Raw genomic sequence first — 18,004 nt, forward strand, 5'->3', positions numbered from 1 at the left:
TTATTGATGGTCTGAGTGGGGGATGTCTTTCATTTTCCAAGCGAGCCCTTTCCGACAACTTCCCTCAGCACTGCACACTTTCCGACTACTCCTGTCAGCGAGCCCTTTCCGACAACTTCCTCCCCCCCCCCCCAACCCCAAGCAAGCAACAACAGTGAAGATGCTCGGTGACGAGACCAGGACTGTGACCGAGGGCCTTGCTGAGCTCAAGATCCGCGCCAAGGAGGCTCTGCAGAACGACGAGTGCGTCGAGCTGACGGACGAGGAGATTGCCGCCGAGCCCCTGCTGCGGGAGAACCCGAGCCGCTTTGTCATCCTGCCCATTCAGCACCGCCAGGTGTGGTCCATGTACAAGAAGGCCGTCGCCTCCTTCTGGACCGCGGAGGAGGTTGACCTGTCGCGCGACCTCGACCACTGGCGCGGCCTCAAGGACACGGAGCAGCACTTTATCAAGCACGTCCTCGCCTTCTTCGCCGCCAGCGACGGCATTGTGAACGAGAACCTCGTCGAGCGCTTCATGTGCGAGGTGCAGCTGCCAGAGGCGCGCTGCTTCTACGGCTTCCAGATTATGATTGAGAACATCCACTCTGAGATGTACTCGCTGCTCATCGACACGTACATCAACGACCCGCAGGAGAAGCACATGCTCTTCAACGCCGTTGAGACGCTGCCCGCCGTCAAGCGCAAGGCCGAGTGGGCCATGCGCTGGATCGACCACAAGCGGGCCTCCTTTGCGGAGCGCGTCGTCGCCTTTGCCGCTGTCGAGGGCATCTTCTTCAGCGGGTCGTTCGCCGCCATCTTCTGGCTCAAGAAGCGCGGCCTCATGCCCGGCCTGACGCAGTCCAACGAGCTCATCAGCCGCGACGAGGGCCTGCACTGCGACTTTGCCTGCCTCATGTTCTCCATGCTGCACAAGAAGCCGCCCAAGGAGCGCGTCATTGGCATCATCATGGACGCCGTCGAGATTGAGCAGGAGTTTTTGACCGAGGCGCTGCCCGTCTCCCTCCTCGGCATGAACTCCACTCTCATGCGCGAGTACATTGAGTTTGTCTCCGACCGCCTCCTCGTCAGCCTCGGCTACGACAAGGTCTACAACGCCACCAACCCCTTCCCCTTTATGGAGAACATTTCCATCGAGGGCAAGACCAACTTCTTTGAGCGCCGCGTGAGCGAGTACCAGAAGAGCGGTGTCATGGCTGCCGAGAAGAAGGAGCACTCCCACCAGCTTGTCTTTGATGCCGACTTTTAAGCGACTCCATACAACACTGTTGGTGTGTGGTTGTGTGTGAGAGCGAGAGAGAGAGAGCGTGTGTGTGTTGTTCACTTGCATGCATGCTCTGGGTTGTGTGTGTTTGCGCAGAGGCACAGCGCTTGTTCGTTGTTGATGCGCCATCTGCGGCATCGCCATGACCAACTGCATGAATGCTCAGCTGCGCACACGCGCGCACCTCGCTCCGTTGTGCAATCTTCCTTCTGTCGTCCCTCCACCCCCACCCTTGTCCTTCTCCCTTCTCTTCCTGCTTGCTTATCCTTGGTCGAACAGAAGTTCATTGCTTTTTCGCTCAGCTTCTTAATCGGCAAACCCCCTTTGTTGTATATATGACACAACTGTGTGTTTGAAATGACTCCAGGTGCCATTGCTGCACACCATCTGTCAGTAAACTGGCCAGACACGAACTGTTTTGTTTGTCAAATGTTATCGTCAAGAGGTGTTTGGGATGTGCGCGCTGCGTCAGCACACTCACAGAGAGAGGGGGGAGGGCACCGTGCTATGATGTGTGTGATGACATGATGCACAAAACAGAGAGACGTGCATGCATGTGCGCACAAAAACAGAGTTGTGTTGGTCATCGTCATGGGTTGTCATCATCGCCACACCATCGCATCTTGACGATGCGTCATCAACGACAATTTGCTGATGTTTTCAACCACTTTTCCAATCCCACGAAGCTTGCGCCTGGCTGGCGTCCTTTCTTTTTTGTTGTGTGTGTTTGTGTGTTGCGTGTTTGCATCATTTTCCTCCACTGCCATGCAAGCCAGCGCAAAGCGATCGCACGCAGCACAACAAGCAGCAGCAGCAGCACAACAAGCAGCAGCAGCAGCACAACAAGCAGCGCCTCCCTCAACAACCACCAACCACCAAGATGGTTCGTGTGTGTGGATGTGTGTGGATATGTGTGTTTGTGTTGTTTTGTTTGCTTTGCCTGTTAGTGGTGTTGTTCATATTGTGTCGATTGACGTGTGTTGTGTGTGTTTGTTTTGTTTTTGACTGACCTTTTGGTTTTCCTCTTGCTGCCGCTTGTTTGTGTTTGGCAGGGACAAGGTGTGACCCACATGACGGTGATCAACGCGTAAGTTGGGAGCTCCTGTGGTGTTGTTTAAGTTGTTGTTGTTGTTGTTGTTGTTGTTGTTGTTGTTGTTGTTTAAGTTGTTGTTGTTGTTGTTGTTGTTGTTGTTGTTGTTGTTGTTCATGCACATGCTTCACAGGCAAAACGTCGCCCTGCTGCTGTTTTGCGTGCGTGCTTGCGTGCTTGCTTGTTACCTCATTCCACACTGCACAGCACTCACTGTATCCCCACTGAACGCTGCACACCACTCGCTGTACAACACATCAGGTCACCTGCGCCCGCCACGGTGAGCGCTCACGTGCACGGTGTTCAGCAGAACACACACGAGCAGCACACCATCACCATCCAGCCCCAGCAGTCGGGCCTCATCTCCCTCACCCGCCAGGCCGCCGGCGACTTCCACGTCAGTTGCAAACCGTGAACTTGGGTTGTGTGTGTGTGTGTGTGTGGGAGTATGTTAAGATGGTCGAATGCAATCAGGGAGTGCTGGTTGCGTGGCAAGAGCCTGCACTCACTCACACTCCATCACACACACACACACACACACACTCACTCAATCACACACACACACACACACACACACACACACACACACACACACACACACACACACACACACACACACACACACACACACACACACACACACACACACACGTACGCACACACACACACACACGCACGCATACACACGCACACACACGTACGCACACACACACGTACGCACACGTACGCACACACACGCACACGTTTGAGCAGGTCGACTGGGCCATCAACTTTTCCAATGGAACGCATGCGGAGTTCCGGGACCACCTGCCGCCCATGCAACAGAGCAAGACCATGCTCCTGGGCAACGCCAACGTCACCATTGACGGCAACAACGTCGCCCACGTCAAGCGCGGCACCGCCCGCAAGCACCCGCACCACGCCGCGGCCAAGAGCGCATACGCCAGTCAGTTTCGCCACAAGCACTGCCCGCTTGCTCTGCTTTGTGTTCGTGCGCTTGCTCTTCTTTGTGCTTGTGCATTCATCTCCACCACCCACCTGTCGCTCCCCTGAATGCCCACTTTATCGTCATACCCACGCCATTGCGTCCCTGTTCTTAACCCCACCCCCACCACCACACCAACTACCACTCATGCACACACCGCCCCTCGTGACCGCTGTGTGCAGAGCCGATGGACGTGCCGCCTGCGGTGCTGCCCCGCGGCCGCGTCATCCGCCTCCGCTCGTACAAGACGGGCAAGAACATCATCGTCGACAGGGAGGGCAACCTCACCGCAACCGGCGGCGACGGTGCGTGTGGGTGTTTCGTCCGCCTTTAGCACGCTGCATTTTCACCATGCTGGTTGTTACTGTCATTGCTGCCGTCAATGCGCCACCACCACCACCACCACCACCACAAGTGCGACCACCTTCTCACCACCCCGCCTTCTCACCACCACGACATTCTTTACCCAGGCCCCTTCACGCGGTTCGTGGTTGACCCATCCCCCAGCGGACACCTGCGCCTGCGCAGCGAGAAGTTCCCCGACAAGTACATTGCGCTCAAGGGCCAGGCCGGGTCTGGCGGCGGCCAGTGCGAGCTGCGTGTGCAGATGATTGGACCAAACAGGTACATCCTCCGCTCCATCGACGGCTCCCGAGGTCAGTCGTCATCTCGAGTCGTGGAAAGGGTGTTCAAAGGGGGAAGGGGAGTGTGTTGCAAGTGCGTGCATGTGTATGTGTATGTGTATGTACGCGCGTGTGTGCGTGTGTTTGCCACGCTCTCCCTTCCGTTCATCACTTCCCCCTTCACCATTTTCCAATCTCACCTCATCTTCCCGTTATCCACTTCCCCTCATCCCTCCACGTGTCCGCTACCTGCTGCCAGGCGTTGGGTTCCGCCAGGACGGCTGCCCCAAGCCATCGCAGGAGGTTGGCCTTGGCGAGGGTGCCTCCTTCACCATGACCTTTGCTGACGTCCAGCACCCGCCCTTCCCCGGCCACGCCCCACCCGGCCGCGCCCCACCCGGTCGCGCCCCACCACCAGCCCAGCCACCGTTTGCACCCCCGCCGGCCCAGTCCCCCTACCCGCCACCACCAGCGCATCAGAGCCCCTTTGCACCGCCACCGGCCCAGTCGCCGTACCCGCCACCACCCGCTGGAGGCGTGCACCCCGCCCTCCGCGCCGGCGCTATCATCCGCCTGCAGAACGTGGCGAGCGGGAAGTTTGTCCGCATCAACGCCGACAACACCATGACTGCCAACGGCGGCCAAGGTCTGCCCATGCACTTGCCGCATGCAACGTGTATGCCGCAACATGTAATGACACCGCCACGGCCACATCAGAACTCACGCATGTCACGCTGGTCTACGGCTTCACACACACACACACACATGCACGCACACACACATGCACGCACACACACACATGCACACACACACACACACACACACACACACACACACACACACACACACACACACACACACACACACACACACACACACACACACACACACACACACAGGCGAGGGCACGCGGTTCACGGTGAACCCGTCGCTGAACGGCAACCTTCGCTTTGAGAGCATCAAGCACCCAGGCCGCTTCCTTAGCGCCAAGGGCACCTCTGGCAGCGGCGGCGAGTTTACGGAGTTTGTTGCGCACCCCACGGGCCAGCCCAACACGTTCAACTTCCGCCTGCGCAACGATGCCGCTGCGCTCGGCTTCAACGCAGACGCCTCTGTCAAGCAGCCAAGCAGCGTTGGTCGCGGCAAGGCCGGCACCTTTGTTGTCTTCCCGGCATAAACCACGCCGCTCACGCGCAGCCCATACACGTTGCACATGTTGCACACGTTGCACACGTTGCCGGCCTGTTCTTTGTTCTCTGTTTTTGAGCGGTGGTGCAGTCGTTTGCGTTGCCTTTGGCGTTCCTTTCCATCTTGCACGCCTGACACACTTAGTCCCTCTTGTTTTTCTCCGCTTCAGTTGTCCCTGCCTCCCTTTTACCGGTCCTGTCCGTACCTTGCCACTTGACCACGCAACTCTGCGTGCTGAATGCCCAAGTACACTGACCCTCCCCCGAACACCTTCCATTGCACACGCGCGAGAGCACGGGTTGGGTGAGTGCTGGTATGACTGTTGCAGTTGGTGTAACTGGTGTTGGTGTTGACACTTGTTTACTACACTCCGTACACTCCAAGCACAGTGCGCCTAGTTGTCGATGTTGAAAAGCTTGGACAGCTGAGCCCTGCGTCATGGTCACAGCGGTGGCGGTGGGTGAGCTGAGGTGAGGTGATGTAGTGAAGGCATGATATGTGTGTGTGTGTGCATGTGTGTGTGCATGTGCATGTGCATGTGTGCGCGCGCGTGTGTGTGTATGGACAGAGCATGGCAGACAAGAACAGCAGCTCACTTTGTGTCCTCCCACGACTTGACGGCGTGCCCTGTCGTCGCCTCGTGGTGGAAAATCTCGTAGTCGTTGCCGCCCTTAAGACACACGCACATGGGTGAGTGAGTGAGTGAGTGAGTGAGTGAGTGAGTGAGTGAGTGAGTGAGTGAGTGAGTGAGTGAGTGAGTGAGTGAGTGAGTGAGTGAGTGAGTGAGTGAGTGAGTGTGTGTGTGTGTGTGTGAGTGTGTGTGTGTGCGTGTGCGTGCGTGTGTGTGTGTGCGTGTGTGTGTGGTGTGTGTACGACTCACCTCGAACGCCTTATCGCCGAAGAAGTGGATGGTCTTGAAGTTTGCGTGTTCCTGCACGTGACGCAGGCAGTACGTCTTGTCCCACCCGCTCGGAAACACATCAAAGCTGATCTGTGGTGTGCGCAGCACATATGTACATGTGTTTGTGCGCGGTTGGCTGTGGATTCGTTCCAGACGCGTGCACACACACACACACACGCACAGAGACACAGACACACACACACACACAGACACACACAGACACACACACACAGACACACACAGACACACACACACACACACACACACCAGTCGCACCTGCCCGCCAATGGAGAAGGTCAGGCCCCAGCCGTCAAACTCCTTCTTGAGCGCCTCCACGAACGTGCGGCGAACGCCGGCCTCCTGTGGTCATCAGCGGTCATGATGGCCACACATCTGGTGAGAACGGCGTTCAAAGTGTTCACACACACACACACACACACACACACACACTGGCGTCTTACCTTGTCAAAGGCCTCAAATGCGTTGCGCTCTGCACGGGAGCAGTTGCGGCCGATGGGCGAGACGTTCAGCATCCCGTTGCGGAACTCAATAAAGGTGCCGCTGTCAGCAAGCACGTGTTTCGGGTGTGAGTCGGAAGTGCCTGGCGCGTGAGGAGGTGGAGGGCAAGCACAGGTCTCTCATTGACCTGGCGTCGCCTCTGTGAAGATCGACGCAGTCACAGGCACACACACACACACACACACACAGACACACAGACACACAGACACACAGACACACAGACACACAGACACACACAGACAACACAGACAGGCACTGTACCGCTTCTGGGGAATGTCGAGGTTGGCAATGTACTTGAGGCAGAAGTTGAGCAGCTTCTGCATCTTCTCCTCGCCAAGGAAGCCGAGGAAGCTCTGGCAGAGAAGAAGGGCAAGTCAGGGCGTGTGTGAGTGTGTGTGTGTGTGCAAGTCGATGTCGCCAGATGGCAGCACTTGCGTGGAGAACAAAGGCGCGACGGACAAGCAGCGTACCTGTGTGGCAAGCTCCTGCTCTCCCTTGAACGCGGTGAGGCCGTTCTCCGCAAAGCAAAAGTCGTAGGCGGTGCGCGCTGTGCGTGTGTGTGTGTGTGTGCGTGTGTGTGTGCATGCACATTGGGAGAAGGAGGTCAGGCAGGAACACACAGACAAAGAGCTACACAGACAGACGCAGACACACAGACACACATACACACAACACACAACACACAAACACACAAACACACAGGCACAGACACACACACACACATACAACACACGCGCGCACACGCACACACACACGCACACGCATGCAACACACACAGACACGCATACAACACAAACACACACGCACCAGTGCCGGCCATCTGCTCCTCGATCTTGTTGAGATCAGAGCCGCCGACGAGGCCGATGGCGCACTTCTTACGCAGCTTCTCCATGAACTCCTTCATCTCGGGCTGAATGACCTGTCACGGCGACGTACACGCCAGCACCATCAGACATGCACAGCCATGTACACGATCATGGTGAATACGCAACACCCTCTCCAAACAACACTTCAAGCTCTCCCTCGACACCTGTCCCTGCGCGAAGCAACTGACCGAGCGGGCCACCGTCAAGGTGCCGTCGACGTCGAAGAGGCACAGTACATCCGGCTGTTCGCGGTCGGAGAAGTCACTCATGATGGCGAGGGTGGGGTCGGGACTGTGCGGCGGAAGGGGCAGTACTTTGTTTGTTGTGCTGCTTTGATGATGATGAATGCGCGTTTGTTGTTGTTGTTGCGGGAATTGTTTCCGTTGTTGTTGTTGTTTGTTGTTGTTGTTGGTTTGTGCCACGTCAGCTGGATGGATGGATGGATGATGATGTGGCAGTGGTTTGCTTGCCGTTGCGTTTGCTGCTTCTTTTATGTTGAGCCAGCACCGTCCTTGCTTCCCGCTCCCAAGAGCGCACACACACACACACACACACACACACACACACACACACACACACACCACACCACATGGCTTCGCTGCTTTCGACTACGACTGCGGGTACAGCTTGCCTGGGTTGAGGAGGTTGTAGGGGTCGAGGGCGTGTTTGATTGCGTGCATGGCAGCAATGGCCGGCGCACCAAACTCTGCTGTCAGGAACTCGCGCTTCCCAACTCCAACGCCGTGCTGCAGCGGCAAGCGAGGTTGTGTGAGTGAGTGCGTGTGTGTGTGTGAGTGAGTGCGAGTGAGTGCGTGTGTGTGTGTGAGTGAGTGCGAGTGAGTGAGTGTGTGTGAGTGAGTGAGTGTGAGTGAGTGAGTGAGTGTGTGTGAGTGAGTGAGTGTGAGTGCGTGAGTGATTGTGTGAATGTGTGAGTGTGAGTGAGTGTGTGAGTGAGTGAGATGTTCTCATCAATGAGCGTTCCCACCTCGCCCGTGCACGTGCCGCCAAGATCAATCGCTTTTCTGCAAAGAGGAGGAGGAGGAGGCGGAGAGACGCAAACGTGAGCTCTGTTGACGTTCAGCGCGCGCGCGCACACACACACAGACACACACAGACACACACACACACACACAAACACAGACACACAAACACAGACAACCCTGGTCACACACTCACATACTCATAGCCCATTCAACCCCAACCCCCCGGCCTCCTCTGACCTTGCGAGCGAGGCTGAGAGGTCGTGGACCCGCTGCACCTCGTCGCGGTCGTTCGCATCAAAGACGGTGATGCAGTGGAAGTTGCCGTCGCCGACGTGCCCCGCAATGGGCGCTGCATATGGCGTGGTCGAACAGACAGGAGGCGGTAGCAGGCAGAGTGTGTGAGGGAGAGAGGGAGAGAGAGAGAGTGTGTGTGTGTGTGATGGTGGTGTGGCGAGAATCACACAGTGTGTGTGTGAATGCGTGTGTGCGCGAGCGCCTAACAACGGATTCAAGCCAACATGCTGTGTCGTCTGTTCCAAAACAGACACAGACACAGACACAGACACACAGATACACACACAGACAGACAACGGCCAGACCTGTGAGGTTGAGGCGGTGAACCTCGTGCGTTGCGTGATGCACCATAGCCGGGAGCTGCGAGATGGGGACACACACGTCTGTCGAGTACCCCTTGGCGCCAGGACGAAGCGACAACGCAGCATACCTGGGCAACATGGAGCACATGCACACGTAAGCACACGCATGTGTCGAGGAGGGTGTGTGAGCAGGGATGGCAGAGGGAGGTGACTGGTGGTTCACATCAGCTTCGCGCGTGCGAATGAAAACCAGAATAGACAGGACAAACGCACACTCCTCCACACGAGTGCATGCAAGCACAAAACAAGCCACGACAGGACACACCCACACCCACATGCACATGGACATGCACATGCGTGGGTCATCCCCTCAACCTCACCACGCGTTATGGCGGGCCTCCCAGAGTTTATTGCGCGTTTCAATGTCGTGCGCGTGTGCGAATGCGTCGCCGCCGTTGTCGGCTGCCAGCTCCTGTGCAAACGAAATCTGCTCATCCAGCGACGAGGCACTGAAGCCTGAAGTGTTGGGATGGAGGGGGATGGGTGGCGCATGGAGGGAAGGGAAGGGTTGTGGTGTTGGCGTGAGTTGGAGATGAAAGGGTGAGAGTGTACAGGAAGAAGAACTGGGCAAATCACACACACACAGACACACACAGACACACAGACACACAGACACACACACACAGACACACACACACGCACACACACATCAGCACACACAAACCATGGAATTCGAGGAAGAGGTGTGGCTTCTCGACGTATTCTGTCGTTTTCTTGAATGTGTTGAACGCTTTCATCATGCCGGCATCAAGCAGCTCTGTTGTGCACACGCACACACACACACATGTGCGTGAGCAGCAATCGCACGCCTGTGTGCAGACATATGCACAGCCAAGGGAGCAAATCACACCACAATCAACCCACCCACCAACCAACCAGCCATCCTCGGCCCGGCTCACACGAGCTGCACCACCCTGCCTCCCCTCTCCCTCATCATCACCCCACTCCACCCCCTTCTTCCTCCTTCAACAGCATGCGTACCCATGCGTGCGACGGGGATGTTGCACTGGATAATCTGCGCGGCCGTCTGGCTGGCCTGCTCCACGCTGTCAAACGCACACACCGCCGACGCCACGTGCTCGGGCTGCCCCTGAAGTTTGAGCGTGGCTGCCGTGATGATGCCCAGCGTGCCCTCGGAGCCAATCAGCAGATGCGTCAGGTTCAGCCCCGCAGACGACTTGGGCGCCCGGCCCTTTGGAGGAGGAGTGAGGTTGTGAGTGAGATTGTGAGTGAGATTGCGTGTGAGTGTGTGAATGAGGTTGTGAGTGAGTGCGAGTGAGTGCGTGTAAGTGTGTGTGTGTGTGTGAGTGCGTATGTGTAAATGTGTATGTCTGTGTGATTGTGTGTGCGACACAAAGTTACGGTTTAGCTGTCATACAAACAAGTCTGTCTTCACGATAACATAACACTGATGACCAAGCAACGTGCACACCCGCATTTGTCCCCCTCCTTGTCGCAAACACCAAAATCACCGACCACCACACGCCACGAACCTTTGGTCCTGCGGTGTGCATGATCTGACCATCAGCCATCACCACCTGCAGATTAAGCACATTGTCGCGCATTGTGCCATATCGAACAGCAACGGTGCCAGACGCACCCGTGGCGCACATGCCACACAGCGACGCATCTTGTGGTGTCGCGTTGTGTGGCGGCGGCGGGCGGTGACATGACATGATGGCGAGGAGGATGTGCGTGCAAGGTAAACGATGGAATGATGGGGCAAGGCGGCAGCACACATTGTGGTGAAGACACGAGAACGTGAGTGACAAAAGAGAAAAGATTGCCACAAATGATATTCACAGACAGGAACGCAGGCACATCGAGAGAAAGGAAGAGACAGACAGAGAGAAACGGAGAAAGAGAAAGAGTGAAAGAGTGAAGCCGGGCCGTGCAACCAATCTCCAACACACACACACACACATCAAGATGTACGCACACACAGACACAGACACAGACACACAGAGACACGCACAGCCGAGCAGCCGAAAGACGGTTGAGTGGAAAAGGACATACCGGCGCCAGGGTCGATGGGAAACCAAAGGCCTGTGTCGCGAAGATGCGCGTTGAGTGATTTGCGCGTCACGCCAGGCTGCACCGTGCATGTGGCATCCTCCGTGTTGACATCGACGATGGCGTCCATCTTGGACAGGTCAATGCACACGCCTCCCTGTCAAGCAGAACAGTGTTGTTCAGACACGCGTCACGCCATGCGACCACATGTGCTGATAGAAGACGAGGGAGGAGCAGCATGGGGCAGCGTGGGGCAGTCCTCACGACAATAGCGAGAACACGAAGAAGGAGAGAGCGTGGTGAAAGTGCAATGAGCCCGGAGCAGCTGCGGGTAGGGTGGTGTGCGTCTCACCGAAGGTGCGCTCACGCCGCTTTCCAGCCCCGTGCCTGTGCCAAATGGGATCATGGGTACGCGGTGCTGGTGGCATACTTGCGCCACAGCGCTTACTTGCTCAACGCTGGTTGGATAGACCACTGTGCAGTGCGTGCAGTGGATGCAGAGAATGTATGGGACAAGCCACGCGCACAGACACGCACATACACAACGGCATACAGAATCACACAGCCACACAGGTAATCACAATCGCATTTCCGCAATCACAAACACACACACACACACACACACACACAAACAAACAACAAACAAACAACAAACAAACGCACGCTATCACACTACCTGCATCTGGGAGGTGAGGTGCATGAAACGATTCGTCGTGCGAGTGTTGGTCCCGCACGGCCGTGGCCGTGGTCACAGCTTGCTTGCCAAGTGCAGCTTCCAACTCCTTCAACGCTGCAGATACCACCGCAGCACCCACCCGCGAGCCTTCTGCAGGCTGCTGCTGTTGCAGTTGTCGATGTGTGTGAAATGACGCAACACCAGCACTGCATGCACTGCGTGCACTGCGCAGCCGCACAGCCATACCCACACGCCTCAGATCGCTCGTGCGCGTGGTTGTTGTTGTTGTTGTTGTTGTTGTTGTTGTTGCTGCTGTGACAGCACTTGCTGCCCTCCTCGCCGCAGCATGGCGAAGGCTCGTGGTGGTGCAGCAGCGGCAGGTGCTCTGCTGCCTCGCAACGCCCCAAGTTCGGAACATTTGCGGGTGGTATTCATAGAAATCAGCAAAAGCAGGCAGAGGGAGGCAGTAACATTCGCCAACAGCACTCATCACCTGCACCATCTCTGACCAGCACGATGGCAATCACAGCGGAGAGCATCCGTGCGAAGCTCCAAGATGCACTGGAGGCACAGCATGTTGAGGTCAGAAGTCATGTGTGTGTGTGATGTGTGTGTGTGATGTATATGATGTGTGATGTGTGATGTGTGTGTGATGTGTGATGTGATGTGTGTGATGTGTGATGTGTGTGTGATGTATGTGATGTGATGTGTGGATTGTATGCATTTGCTCTGATGATTGGTTTGCACGGGCTGCAACATCCACGCTCAACATTACCCCTCCCTCCCTCCACACACACACACATGCGCACACGCACTCCATCTCAGGTTGAGGACACTTCTGGTGGGTGCGGCCAGGCTTTTGAGGCGGTGATTGTGTCAACACAGTTCCAGGGCTTGCCTCTTCTGAAGCGGCACCGCCTCGTCAACACTGCCCTCGAAGACGAACTCAAAGCCATCCACGCCTTCTCTCAGGTGAGCGTGCTCTCGCCTGTTACGTTGTGGTGTGTGTGTGTGTGTGTGTGTGTGTGTGTGTGTGTGATGCGGCATGTCATGCTGCAGGGATGTGTTGCGTGACTGTTTCTGACGGGTGTGCGTATGTGCCCTCGTGAGTTGTGACATTATGCTGGGTTCAGTTGCATGTTGTTGCGACCTATGTTTCACGGCCACACATTCATCGACGCATTGTACGCTTACTTGCGACCAGAAAACGTACACGCCAGAGCAGTGGACCAAGATCCAAGAAAAGGCTGCGTGATAAGGGCAGCTGTTGCGTGCGAGGCCATGTTGTCGTCATAGTGAATCAGTCACCCCTGGCCTCACATTTCCTTTCAATCCACAACACCACTTCACACTGACATTGCTGGGGGGGGGGGGTTGGCTCAGGGTTGGTGCTGCTTGTTGTTTCTTAGATGCATAGAAGACAGATCAGAACAAGGCCAATGGATGATCTACAGCCATGAAATGGATACAAAGGGAGCGAGAGACAGAGAGAAGGAGAGAGGGGTGGGAACATATCGAGGGAAGGGAGAAGAGGGGCAAACACATACACACACAGACACACACAGACACACACAGACACAGACACAACACACAACACACAGACACACACAGACACACACGCACACACACACGCACACACACACACACACATATGACTGCCACGTCGTTACTGGTCCACGGGCTGCACACCAATGTCCTCTTGCTCCATGTCCAGTTCATCCACATCAGCGGTGTCACCACCACCACTACCGCCGCCACCGCCACCAGCGCCTGTCGACTGCTCATGCAACAGCACGTACTCGCGGGTACTGAATCCAAACTTGAGCGCATCGCGTTCCCGCAGTTCGTAGTAGCGCCGCGGCTCAAGCTCCTTGCCGTTGAGTGTCGTCTTGTTTGTGCTGCAGCGGTGATGATGGTGGTGTGGTGGTGGTGGTGTGCCACGCGCACATGTGTGTGTACGTGTGTGCATGTGAGTGCATGTGTGAGTGTGAGTGCATGTGTGTGTATGTGTGAGTGTGAGTGTGTGTGCAATTGTACAAGTATGTACGTGTACGTGTGTGTGGTAATAAGAAAGCTGGGGCGAGCAGCATGATACGTGCACAAAGCAGTTGAAAAGCATGCACACAGAACATGCAAGAGCCAAATGTGTGTTTGGGCGCACCTGCCAAGGTCCATGATGTATGGCTTGATGATGTTTTTGGAACGGGCACCGGCCTTTTGCGGCACGAGCCGAAATTGAATCACTACATGGTTGGTTTGGTGTGAAACAGGAGGAGGGGCGGGGGAGGTGAGCGGGGCGTAGGATGAGGTGGACGCAGCCCAACAGCGCAATTGGCACATGAACCAGGCGGGCAACGATGTGGATACCAGATACAAATATACAGAATGAATGGGTTCACAAACACAGACACAAATGCACGCGCACAGACAGATGCGCACAAAACCAGCCACAAACACACAAACATGTACAGACACACACACACACACGAATGCACTGACACACACACACACACACACTCTCTCTCTCTGTCTCTGTCTCTTTGTCACACACGCCACACACACACACACACACACACACACACACACACGCCACACACACACACACACACACACTGACCGGCGTGCTGTTTTGAGATGGATGGGTGGAGCATGGGAATGTCGGAGACAGAGTCATCTCGACCAATGAGGTAGCACGACTGGCGATGAATGTAGATGAGGGGCAGAAGCTCGTCGCCCTTGAAGGGATACAGGCGCCAGCGCAGCTTGGGCTTGCGCGCCTCCGGCGGCTCAACATGCTGAATCACAACACCCTTGAATGTGTTGGCGTCATTGAAGAGCAAGCCAGATTGCTCAAAGTTGGGCAGCTCCTTGGGCTTTTGCTCTTCATCACCATCTTCGTCATCGTCACCATCCTCTTGAGGGCCCCATCGCTCCTTGCCGGGTTCAACGCCTTCGTCGTTGTCGTTCTGCTCTTGACGCCACCTTGGCCGCCGCGGTCCGCGACCACCACGCTCTCTCTCTTCACGCAGAGGCGGTGCCTGCGGTGCCTGCGGTACCTGTCCTTCCCGCCGGGGTTCTTCTCGCGCTGCGCGTTGGTGGAAACGTTCGTTACCGCCACTGTTCCTGGCGGTGCGGTCGTGACGCTGCACATCGCGCTGGCCACGGCGGTGACGGCTTGCATTGCGGTCATGGTCGTCGTCGTCGTCGTCATCCCACCGGCTTCTTCTTGTGGGCTTCCGGTCGTCCCTGCCCCGCCGCGTGTCTCCATCACCGCCATCATCATCATCATCTCTCCTCCTCCATGGTTCATCCCCTCGCCTGCCGCGGCCCTGCCTGCCAGGCGGAGGGCTGCGGCTGCGACTCCTGCTGCCTCGTCTGCCGCTTCGCTCCATCATCATTGTGGAAAAATAATAGATGACACAACCACTTTTCGGCTGACGCACAACGCTGCTGACCCACACAACAAACAACAAGTGAGGAGGGTCTTGCTTCTTTCCCTTTTGGTGGTCTGTGATCGCTGGCTCATTCATCTCATGTACCCCGTGATCCACAAGCAGGCGTCCACTCGTTTGTTCAGGTGATTGCTGGCTGGCCTGATTGCCTCACTGCTCCCCATTGCCTCTTTGCTTGCGCAGCAGCAGCACCATGACGTCGACCCCAGTGCTCAAGTTTGCCCCGTTCTCGAGGTATCCATGCCAGCCAGTTTTGTTTGTGTTTGTCCTGTGTTGTGCATGTTTGTGCATGTGTCGTTGGTGATGACGTAAGTGGGTGTTCCAGCAGCTGGACATGTGTCCACGACCGTGAACGTGGAGGGGATTCCTGTCGTCACATGCTGGTGTGGTTGTCCACTTGTTTTTTTTTTTTTCCTTATTGCTGTCAATCCTGCTGGTGTATTGTGATTATGTGCTGCTCAGTTCGGCGGACACGGCGTTTTGGCACTCCCTGTCCAACCGCAAGCTCACCGACTATCGCCTCAGCAAAGAGGCCCAACCCATCTTTGCCTCGTTTGCAACCGGTCAGTCAGCCCGCCCATGTGTGCGCGCACTTGAGTGTGTGTGTGTGTGTGTGTGTGTGTGTGTGTGTGTGTGTGTACGCACTTGAGTGTACATGTGCGTGCACACACACACACACACTGACAGTGTACGACGCTGCTCTGACCTTGTGGCGCAACTCATCATGTGGGTCATGAATCGGCAGGCCATCGGCCTGACATGCCAGCCCGCGCCGCTGTCAGTGCAGAGTCATTTGAGAGGTGTGTTGTCATGCACATTTGGGTCGACGCAGTCTCCCTGTCATCAAGAAGACTCTGAAAATGGGCTGCAATGGGCTGCTGTGAGCTGCTGTATATTGCGTGGCTCCTTGACGAGTTTGTTTTCACGTCTACTATTGTGCTCACACTCGGCAACATCATTCATCTTCCACCAACTTCAGGGACCCCGCTGCGGCGCGCGTGGGCCAGGTCTACTTGATGCGGTGCGTTGAGCCAGTGAGATGTGTTTTTTCTGGCCGTCAGAACGTGTGTGTGTGTGTGTGTGTGTGTGTGTGTGTGTGTGTGTGTGTGTGTGTGTGTGTGTGTGTGTGTGTGTGCGTGCGCCAATTTGCTTCGTTTACGTTTCGACGCACAGCCTCCATTTCCGCATGTTTGCGTTTCACTTTGTCCTCACCCGAACACACTGCCACCCCCTTGCCACGCTGTCATGCCTCAACTGTGACTGCCGTGACTGCCGTGACTGCTGTGCAGTGGCGATTTGTTCAACACGAACACGCTCGATGAGTTCAAGAAAGCCGACATTGCCGCCATGACCCAGACATGCGCTGGAGAGGTCAGAGCAGTACACACGCTCTTGTGTGTGTACGTGCGTGCGTGTGTGCGTGCGTGTGTGCGTGTGTGTATGCTTGTGTGTGTGCGTGTGTGTATGCTTGTGTGTGATGGTGGTTTCATGTTAGGTGCACATCCCCTGCCACTCACGCCTCACCAACCGCACCAACCCTCTCAAACCCACTCCCAACTCGCATTGTTCTCCTCCTCCCGCTCCTCTTCCCTTGGTCAGATTGCGCGTGCAATCACGAGCGGAGACGTGCTGAGCGACAACAGCCAGCTGCACCGCTTTGTGCTGCTCACGTTCTCTGACCTCAAGAAGTACAAGTTCTACTACTGGTTTGCCTTTCCCGCCCTTGTGCCGACGGACACCCCGCTCACACAGCTTGCACTCCAGCCCATCGCAGACTCCCTCACGGAGGAGCAGGTGCGGGCTTGTTTGTTTGCTTGTTTGTTTGTTTGTGTGTGCGGAGATGCTGGTGACTTGCTGCTGTGGTAGTGCTGCGCATACAGTGCATTTCACACATCATTATCACCACCACCACCGTCATTGTGGTCGCCAGATGTCTGCCATCGCCGCGGGCGTCACGGCGCTGTGTGCATCCACACCCACGCTATCGGCGTTCATCGTGGACATGCGTGGAAGCGATGAGGACGACGGTCCTGCCGCTGCTGTGCTGCCACTTACGGATATGGCACCAGAGATGTTCGATGACGAGGTACGCACGTGGCCCTGCTTGCCTTCGCTTTGTGTGTGTGTGTGTGTGTGGGGGGGGGGTGATCGTGTGGGTGCCTGTGGTATGGTTGTGTGGGTGCTTGTGTGTTTGTGTGGTGTTGTTTGCCTTTCACTCCTCTTACGTACACACACACGCGCACACACACACACACACACACACACACACACACACACACACACACACACCCCTGCGCCAGCGGGTACTGTTTGCGGTGATGGATGCGAGCGGGGTGGCGGCTCATACTAGTTGGGCCGGACGAATCGTCGCAGCGCTCCCCTCGCACCGCGGCGGCGGCGGGGAGGTGGCCCCCCCCCTGGTTGGCTGGCAGGCATAATTATTTTTTGTTGGTGTTGTGGAGGTATGATTATTATTGGCGGTGCTGGGAGAAGTTGTGTGGGGGGGCTGCTGCTGGAAAAAAGATGCTGGTGAAGATGCTGCATAATACCCCCCTTCACACAAAATCCCCCACGTGATGGGGTGCAAAAACGGCGTGGTGTGGTACTAACGCCACCCACGCTGGGCAGCACGAATGATTTCTCGCGCATTCTCATCACGCCGTTCTTCTCGGCGTCTTATGATCTGAGCATCTAAAAAACGTTGGCCTGCTTGGTGGGTGGCCCCTCTAGAAGGTTGTGGTGTGTGAAAAATTTGGTTTGGTGTTTGAAAGATGTTGTTGGGTGGATT

At 56.1% G+C, this 18,004-nt stretch overlaps 7 protein-coding genes across 7 annotated transcripts in view; 4 read left to right on the forward strand and 3 right to left on the reverse strand.

Moving 5' to 3' along the window:
• The first annotated feature begins 5 nt into the window (after positions 1-5).
• On the forward strand, positions 6-1,677 carry PTSG_03851 (ribonucleotide reductase M2 B). The gene has a single exon (XM_004995526.1). It carries the CDS (start codon positions 23-25, stop codon positions 1,247-1,249), a length of 1,227 nt encoding a protein of 408 aa, XP_004995583.1. The 5' UTR covers positions 6-22; the 3' UTR covers positions 1,250-1,677.
• A 313-nt stretch (positions 1,678-1,990) lies between these two features.
• PTSG_03852 (uncharacterized protein) lies at positions 1,991-5,464 on the forward strand. Its single transcript, XM_004995527.1, has 8 exons — positions 1,991-2,147; positions 2,317-2,351; positions 2,616-2,751; positions 3,108-3,300; positions 3,522-3,644; positions 3,810-3,995; positions 4,222-4,608; positions 4,862-5,464. Exons 1-8 carry the CDS (start codon positions 2,145-2,147, stop codon positions 5,137-5,139), a joined length of 1,341 nt encoding a protein of 446 aa, XP_004995584.1. The 5' UTR covers positions 1,991-2,144; the 3' UTR covers positions 5,140-5,464.
• Positions 5,465-5,491: 27 nt separating this feature from the next.
• On the reverse strand, positions 5,492-7,865 carry PTSG_03853 (phosphomannomutase 2). The gene is made up of 9 exons (XM_004995528.1): positions 7,625-7,865; positions 7,378-7,489; positions 7,041-7,117; positions 6,832-6,923; positions 6,513-6,612; positions 6,328-6,411; positions 6,031-6,141; positions 5,747-5,820; positions 5,492-5,581 (listed from the first exon to the last, which is right to left on the reverse strand). The coding sequence occupies exons 1-9, from the start codon at positions 7,703-7,705 to the stop codon at positions 5,545-5,547; spliced, it is 768 nt and encodes a 255-aa protein (XP_004995585.1). The 5' UTR covers positions 7,706-7,865; the 3' UTR covers positions 5,492-5,544.
• A 119-nt stretch (positions 7,866-7,984) lies between these two features.
• Positions 7,985-12,191, reverse strand: PTSG_03854 (FAD linked oxidase domain-containing protein). The gene is made up of 11 exons (XM_004995529.1): positions 11,765-12,191; positions 11,441-11,562; positions 11,092-11,245; positions 10,569-10,705; positions 10,057-10,267; positions 9,740-9,832; positions 9,396-9,531; positions 9,019-9,143; positions 8,657-8,768; positions 8,422-8,458; positions 7,985-8,182 (listed from the first exon to the last, which is right to left on the reverse strand). Exons 1-11 carry the CDS (start codon positions 12,180-12,182, stop codon positions 8,045-8,047), a joined length of 1,683 nt encoding a protein of 560 aa, XP_004995586.1. The 5' UTR covers positions 12,183-12,191; the 3' UTR covers positions 7,985-8,044.
• Positions 12,192-12,197: 6 nt separating this feature from the next.
• Positions 12,198-13,221, forward strand: PTSG_03855 (BolA domain-containing protein). Its single transcript, XM_004995530.1, has 3 exons — positions 12,198-12,346; positions 12,590-12,736; positions 12,969-13,221. Exons 1-3 carry the CDS (start codon positions 12,281-12,283, stop codon positions 13,017-13,019), a joined length of 264 nt encoding a protein of 87 aa, XP_004995587.1. The 5' UTR covers positions 12,198-12,280; the 3' UTR covers positions 13,020-13,221.
• A 138-nt stretch (positions 13,222-13,359) lies between these two features.
• On the reverse strand, positions 13,360-15,161 carry PTSG_03856 (FHA domain-containing protein; the record flags this gene model as incomplete). Its single annotated transcript, XM_004995531.1, has 3 exons — positions 13,360-13,662; positions 13,926-14,007; positions 14,382-15,161. Coding segments are annotated over 3 exons (1,094 nt in total), but the record flags the coding sequence as incomplete, so codon positions are not given.
• A 52-nt stretch (positions 15,162-15,213) lies between these two features.
• The window catches only part of PTSG_03857 (uncharacterized protein), a 6,282-nt gene continuing 3,491 nt past the window's right edge, over positions 15,214-18,004 (forward strand). Inside the window, exons 1-8 of the mRNA XM_004995532.1 lie at positions 15,214-15,450; positions 15,679-15,779; positions 15,962-16,016; positions 16,196-16,237; positions 16,506-16,587; positions 16,816-17,010; positions 17,147-17,302; positions 17,517-17,565. Of these exons, the coding sequence (XP_004995589.1) occupies positions 15,410-15,450; positions 15,679-15,779; positions 15,962-16,016; positions 16,196-16,237; positions 16,506-16,587; positions 16,816-17,010; positions 17,147-17,302; positions 17,517-17,565 (721 nt within the window). The 5' untranslated portion in view covers positions 15,214-15,409. The remainder of the gene's footprint in view (positions 15,451-15,678; positions 15,780-15,961; positions 16,017-16,195; positions 16,238-16,505; positions 16,588-16,815; positions 17,011-17,146; positions 17,303-17,516; positions 17,566-18,004) is intronic.

This window comes from Salpingoeca rosetta, assembly GCF_000188695.1.
Source record: "Salpingoeca rosetta unplaced genomic scaffold supercont1.8, whole genome shotgun sequence".
In the NCBI taxonomy this organism is placed as follows: Eukaryota; class Choanoflagellata; order Craspedida; family Salpingoecidae; genus Salpingoeca; species Salpingoeca rosetta.